The sequence below is a fragment of the Oncorhynchus kisutch genome, unplaced genomic scaffold (assembly GCF_002021735.2).
Source record: "Oncorhynchus kisutch isolate 150728-3 unplaced genomic scaffold, Okis_V2 scaffold3219, whole genome shotgun sequence".
Taxonomy (NCBI): domain Eukaryota; kingdom Metazoa; phylum Chordata; class Actinopteri; order Salmoniformes; family Salmonidae; genus Oncorhynchus; species Oncorhynchus kisutch.
In genome coordinates, this window is record NW_022265164.1 from 467,131 (window position 1) to 474,771 (window position 7,641).

At 37.6% G+C, this 7,641-nt stretch overlaps 1 protein-coding gene across 1 annotated transcript; it reads right to left on the reverse strand.

The window, feature by feature from the left end:
* LOC116371421 (zinc finger protein 250-like) lies at window positions 1-5,245 on the reverse strand. Its single transcript, XM_031820284.1, has 2 exons — window positions 4,511-5,245; window positions 1-1,636 (listed from the first exon to the last, which is right to left on the reverse strand). Exons 1-2 carry the CDS (start codon window positions 4,965-4,967, stop codon window positions 780-782), a joined length of 1,314 nt encoding a protein of 437 aa, XP_031676144.1. The 5' UTR covers window positions 4,968-5,245; the 3' UTR covers window positions 1-779.
* Window positions 5,246-7,641: the final 2,396 nt, after the last annotated feature.

The window sequence follows — 7,641 nt, forward strand, 5'->3', positions numbered from 1 at the left end:
AACATCGCCATCTTTTGTCTGGAGTGGGTAACTCAGTTGAGGAAAATATTTGATTTTCAGACAAAGTTTCTTTCAAAAGTTTAATATTATATTGAGACTTACAAAGAGAAGCTTTGGTTCATCAATGAACTTTTGATGAGTGAGAATTTGTATATAAACTTCACATCTACTACACATCTGTATTCTATGCCAATTCTGATTCATTCAGTCAACAGATAATATCAAATTAACAACTAGCTCTATACTGCTTCTACATAGTGGATGGGAACATTCATGTTTTTCATGTCAACAACTCATCAATGTTGTTATAAAAACGCCATCACATTTTCATCGTCCTTTATCTTGACGACTAGTAAACATATTAACTCAATGAAAAAAACGACTCAATTCAAGAGGTTTCAATGTTCAAAATCAAGAAATGCTCATTCTATTAATTTATTCCATAATTTACATGGTGCAATAACTAAATCATGTATTCAATCAAATTAATTTAGTGAAAAGCCAGATCACATCAAATCCCAGAGGTTTAAGGTTAGAATCAAGAAATCCAAAACTCCATTAATCTATATAATAATATCCCCCAATTATAATGAACAACAGAGTGTTTATAGTTGTATCCATTAAAGTTCATAATCAAAACAAAATACAAATAGTGTTTAATCTGATTTTAGATCAGGTCTCCAGATACACTTTTTTTTATTTTTAAGTTGGCATATTTTTTATGATTTCATATAAACAAAATGATTTCATTTGGCATGAACAAAAACACAAATTCTCAGTCAAAAACTTAAGTCGGAACACAGTCTCTCTATTCTCTCATGTGATTTCAGGTCCTCTGACTGAGAAAATGTCTTTCCACACTGAGAGCAGTGGTATGTCTTCTCCTCCTGTCTATGTATTCTTTCATGCTTATTCAGATGTCTTAATCGGTTAAATGTCTTTCCACACAGGGAGCAGTAGTACGTCTTATCCCCTCCTGTGTGTGTCCTGTCATGCCTATTCAGGGCCCCTAACTTGGTAAAACTCTTTCCGCACAGGGAGCATTGGTAGGGCTTTTCTTGTGTGTGTTTTGTCTCATGCTCTTTTAGGTTCCCTAAGCGGGTAAAATTCTTTCCACAAAGGGAGCATTGGAAAGGCTTTCCCCTTGTGTGTATCTTCTCATGCTCCTTCAGAGCCCCTAACTTGGTAAAACTCTTTCCGCACAGGGAGCATTGGAAAGGCTTTTCCCCTGTGTGTATCTTCTCATGCTCCTTCAGCCTCCCTAACTGGGTAAAACGCTTTCCACACTGGGAACATTGGAAAGGTTTTTCCCCTGTGTGTGAACTCTCATGGGTTTTCAGGCTCCCTAACCAGGCGAAAGTCATTCCACACTGGGAACAGTGGAACGGTTTCTCTCCAGAGTGTATTCTCTTATGCTCCCTTAGGCTTCCTAACCAGGTAAATCTCTTTCCACACTGGGAACATTGGAAAGGCTTTTCTCCTGTGTGTTTTCTCTCGTGCTGTTTTAGGTACCCTAACCAACTAAAACTCTTTCCACAGTGGGAGCAGTGGTGTGGTCTCGCTGGTTTGGGTGTCACTGGGTCTGGTTCCCCTGAAGGACTCTTCCTGCTGTCAGAGTGGGAGTCTGGTCTCTCTCCTGCCAAAGACAAACAGATTATTTTAGTTAAACAGAGAGACCTGAATGAAATCTCCAAATGATAAAACGGTCTTCCTATGAGTTTTAATCCAGACTAGATCCCCCAATAAAATAGTGTCACTGGGTCTGGTTCCCCTGAACTAGTGCTTTGTAGGCCAATAAAAACACTATTCAACTTGACTATTGTGAAGCATGTATTAGACCTAATGGATAAATAGACTAGTCAGTATAGGATACATGTATTAGACTAGTCAGTATAGGATACATGTATTAGACCTAATGGATAAATAGACTAGTCAGTATAGGATACATGTATTAGACTAGTCAGTATAGGATACAGTATTCTGCCACCTTAGCTTGGTTTCAAACTATTTATAAATGTTATTGAATGTAGGTATGTTTCGCCTTTAATATAATGGCATTACAAATACATTGCAGAATATTATACAATAGCTGTGTTTGAATACCCATGTTAACATACTGTAACGACATACATAATGAGTATATACGACATACTATTAGTTAATTGTAGTAGACTGTAACGACATACTTAATGAGTATATACTACATACTATTAGTTATTTGTAGTATACTGTAACTACATACTTAATGAGTATATACTACATACTATTAGTTATTTGTAGTATACTGTAACTACATAATGAGTATATACTACATACTATTAGTTAATTGTAGTAGACTGTAACTACATACTTAATGAGTATATACTACATACTCTTAGTTAATTGTAGTTAATTGTACATACTTAATGAGTATATACTACATACTATTAGTTAATTGTAGTAGACTGTAACTACATACTTAATGAGTATATACTACATACTATTAGGTATTTGTTGTATACTGTAACTACATACTTAATGAGTATATACTACATACTATTAGTTAATTGTAGGAGACTAACTACATACTTAATGAGTATATACTACATACTATTAGGTATTTGTAGTAGACTAACTACATACTTAATGAGTATATACTACATACTATTAGTTAATTGTAGTATACTGTAACTACATAATGAGTATATACTACATACTATTAGTAGTATATAGACTAACTACATACTTAATGAGTATATACTACATACTATTAGGTATTTGTAGTAGACTAACTACATACTTAATGAGTATATACTACATACTATTAGTTAATTGTAGTATACTGTAACTACATAATGAGTATATACTACATACTATTAGTTAATTGTAGTATACTGTAACTACATAATGAGTATATACTACATACTATTAGTTATTTGTAGTAGACTGTAACTACATACTTAATGAGTATATACTACATACTATTAGTTAATTGTAGTATACTGTAACTACATAATGAGTATATACTACATACTATTAGTTATTTGTAGTAGACTGTAACTACATACTTAATGAGTATATACTACATACTATTAGTTATTTGTAGTATACTGTAACTACATACTTGAGTATATACTATTAGTTCATTTTAGGATACTCTAAACTAATTGTTTCCTTTCAGATTAGCGTACTAGAGCTTTTCCCGTCTATCGGAAGTTGATGCTGTTGCTATGCAACCTCTTGCTAGCTAGTTAGCATAACACACAACTAGTTAGACATTTTACGACTTCAATTATGCTTCTTTGCCAACATTTACTGACAGCGGCCATATTCAATGGGTGTTGGGCATTCGAGCTGTATCACCACCTGGTACGGCAGCTGCACCACCCACAACAGCAGGGCACCGCCCACAACCGCAGGGCTCCGCCCACAACCGCAGCTGCACCGCCCACAACCGCAGCTGCACCGCCCACAACCGCAGCGACTGGTGTCTGGTTATAGTAGTGGTAGTGACTGGTTATAGTAGTGGTAGTGACTGGTTATAGTAGTGGTAGTGGTAGTTATAGTAGTGGTAGTGACTGGTTATAGTAGTGGTAGTGACTGGTTATAGCAGTGGTAGTGACTGGTTATAGTAGTGGTAGTGACTGGTTATAGTAGTGGTAGTGTCTGCAGTAGTAGTGGTAGTGACTGGTTATAGTAGTGGTAGTGACTGGTTATAGTAGTGGTAGTGACTGGTTATAGTAGTGGTAGTGTCTGCAGTAGTAGTGGTAGTGACTGGTTATAGTAGTGGTAGTGTCTGGTTATAGTAGTGGTAGTGACTGGTTATAGTAGTGGTTGTGACTGGTTATAGTAGTGGTAGTGACTGGTTATAGTAGTGGTAGTGACTGGTTATAGTAGTGGTAGTGACTGGTTATAGTAGTGGTAGTGACTGGTTATAGTAATGGTAGTAACTGGTTATAGTAGTGGTAGTGTCTGCAGTAGTAGTGGTAGTGACTGGTTATAGTAGTGGTAGTGTCTGGTTATAGTAGTGGTAGTGACTGGTTATAGTAGTGGTAGTGACTGGTTATAGTAGTGGTAGTGTCTGGTTATAGTAGTGGTAGTGTCTGGTTATAGTAGTGGTAGTGTCTGGTTATAGTAGTGGTAGTGACTGGTTATAGTAGTGGTAGTGACTGGTTATAGTAGTGGTAGTGACTGGTTATAGGTAGGTGTGGTCTGTGGTAGTCAGTAGTTGTGGTCAGTATCTGTAGTCAGTAGGTGAATTCTGTGGTAGTCAGTAGTTGTGGTCAGTATCTTTGTGGTTGTGGTCAGTGTCTCAGTGCCTCCATGTTTTGAGGATATACAGTGTTATTTTACAATTACATTGTTCACAAACAAAGGAGTAAAACAAGCTTATATTTTGGGTTCGGAGTTCAGTGGACATTTATAAATTGTATTCTCCAAGAATCAATGGCGAGGCCCAGAGCCAGATATTAAAACGATATATTAATTCAATAAGGGCAGTTTGTGGCCCTGCTTTTAAGACGGTACTCACTGGTGTTAATCAGATCTTCAGTCTCCTCTCCTTCCTCTTCATCTCCCAAAACTTCTTCCTCCTCTTTTCTTAAGATAGCCTCCTCTGCCACTACAAAGGGTTCTTTCTCTTCTTCCACTGTGACAATCTCTATCCCCTCTTCATCTTCCACTCTAAAATGTTCTCCCTCTTCTTTCACTGTAACATCATCCTCCTCTTTCAATGTGACAGTCTCTATCCCCTCTTCATCTTCCACTCTAAAATGTTCTCCCTCTTCTTTCACTGTAACATCATCCTCTTCTTTCAATGTGATACTGATAGCCTCCTCTTCCTCCTTTTTCATTCTGAAAGCTTCTTCCTCTCCTTTTACTTTAACATCCTCTTCTTCTTTCATGACAATGTTCATCCCCAGAGCTTCTTTCTCCGTCCAGCAGACCTCCTCTTCTTTAACAGGAGGAGAGTAGCTTAGTGAACTCATGGTCTGGGATGTTAGCTAGCTAGCGGGTTAGCATTAACGACTAGCCTGGAGCTAATCTAATTTATCCAGCCAGCTAGCTACCCGATTTACAACGTACATATGAAATTAAATGGGGCAACTAGCTATACGAAAGAAGTATGTTTTAAAACACAGAAAAATATACACTGAACGCGTCTAAAGAGCTCCAATGTTTCGGCTATGTTGCCTAGCAAGCTACCGAGATAGCTCAACAAGCTGTTGTTAATAAAGAAGCGGCCCGTCCACTAGATTAGACGTCACACTCGGCAGCGTCGCCTTAAAGACGAATAACAACATCCAACATGGCGCCTGGTGCGGTTGCTAGGTGATTTGTGGAGCAAACGCAAAGCCCTCTATATGTAGATGTATATAATGATTGTCCAACAATGGTGCAGGCTTTCCACATTTTATTTCCATTCAGACAGAAATATGTTCCATTAATTAAATCCTTTTTTTTTACAATCAGCACATTTTACAATCTGACATGGTGGAAAAATACTGATGGTAAGATTCATGAGATGGTGAATGTTTTTTTAAGTCAACAATTTATCAATGTTGTTATCAAAACAACAGCATCCTATTTTCATACAACAACGACCTCTGTCATTGCCAACAAAGGGTATATAACAAAGTATTGTGATAAACTTTTGTTATTGTCCAAATACTTATTTTCCACCATAATTTGCAAATAAATTCATAAAAAATCCTACAGTGATTTTCTGGATTTTTTTCCACCTTTTGTCTATCATAGTTGAAGTGTACCTATGATGAAAATTACAGGCCTATCTCATCTTTTTAAGTGGGAGAACTTGCACAATTGGTGGCTGACTAAATACTTTTTTTGCCCCACTGTATATTTTTTTAAACAATTAAATATTGCCTTGGTCATGTGACCTAGTGACTTCAAACAAGGTTCAGAATGTCCCTTCAATGGGCCTACACATTGCACACCCTTTAGTTGGTCAATTGGGGCGGCAGGGTAGCCTAGTGGTTAGAGCATTGGACTAGTAACCGAAAGGTTGCAAGTTCAAATCCCCAAGCTGACAAGGTACAAAATCTGTCGTTCTGCCCCTGAACACACACCCACTGTTCCTAGGCCGCTATTGAAAATAAGAATTTGTTCTTAACTGACTGGCCTAGTAAAAAAATTCTAATCTCACACGATTTTACGTGAATTTTGTAAACTTTCAAATTTCAATAGCTCCTTGACCCTCAAACTACCTATCTACCAAGAATCTGCATGAACCCTTCTAGTCTGAAGAGGTGATAAATAGGTATACTCTCTCTCTCTCTGGGTTGATGAGGTGATAAATAGGTATACTCTCTCTCTGGGTTGAAGAGGTGATAAATAGGTATACTCTCTGGGTTGAAGAGGTGATAAATAGGTATACTCTCTCTCTGGGTTGATGAGGTGATAAATAGGTATACTCTCTCTCTGGGTTGAAGAGGTGATAAATAGGTATACTCTCTCTCTCTCTCTCTCTCTCTGGGTTGTAGAGGTGATAAATAGGTATACTCTCTCTCTCTCTGGGTTGAAGAGGTGATACATAGGTATACTCTCTCTCTGGGTTGAAGAGGTGATACATAGGTATACTCTCTCTCTCTCTCTCTCTCTCTGGGTTGAAGAGGTGATAAATAGATATACTCTCTCTCTCTGGATTGAAGAGGCGATAAATAGGTATACTCTCTCTCTCTCTGGGTTGAAGAGGTGATAAATAGGTATACTCTCTCTGGGTTGAAGAGGTGATAAATAGGTATACTCTCTCTCTCTGGGTTGAAGAGGTGATAAATAGGTATACTCTCTCTCTCTGGGTTGAAGAGGTGATACATAGGTATACTCTCTCTCTGGGTTGAAGAGGTGATAAATAGGTATACTCTCTCTCTCTGGGTTGAAGAGGTGATAATTAGGTATACTCTCTCTCTGGGTTGAAGAGGTGATACATAGGTATACTCTCTCTCTCTGGGTTGAAGAGGTGATAAATAGGTATACTCTCTCTCTCTGGGTTGAAGAGGTGATACATAGGTATACTCTCTCTCTCTCTCTCTCTGGGTTGAAGAGGTGATAAATAGGTATACTCTGTCTCTCTGGGTTGAAGAGGTGATAAATAGGTATACTCTCTCTCTCTGGGTTGAAGAGGTGATACATAGGTATACTCTCTCTCTGGGTTGAAGAGGTGATAAATATGTATACTCTCTCTGGGCTGAAGAGGTGATAAATAGGTATACTCTAAGGTTGTAAGGTAACAAAATGTGGAAAAATGCCTTGGGGGTCTGAATACTTTCCGAAGGCATTGTATGACTTCATGACTGCCCCTCGCGAAACAAAATGGCAGTCAGGGTGAAATATAACTGCAGTATACTGTGTCAAACATTAAATTCAAGAGGTTTAAAGGTTAGAATCAAGAAATGCAAAAACTCCATTCATCTATATATAGAGAGCAATATCCCCAGAATATAATGAACAACAGAGGGTTTATACTTGTATGCCAACGCATTAGAGTTCATAATCAAAACGCATTGTTTTGTATTCATCATTTGCCGTGACGTTACTATCATTAATCTGATGACTGTTATTTATTTGATCAAACTATATTGAATTGATACTCAATTATATTAATCATGAAACAATTAACTCATTAGGAATTTGGGGCACCAC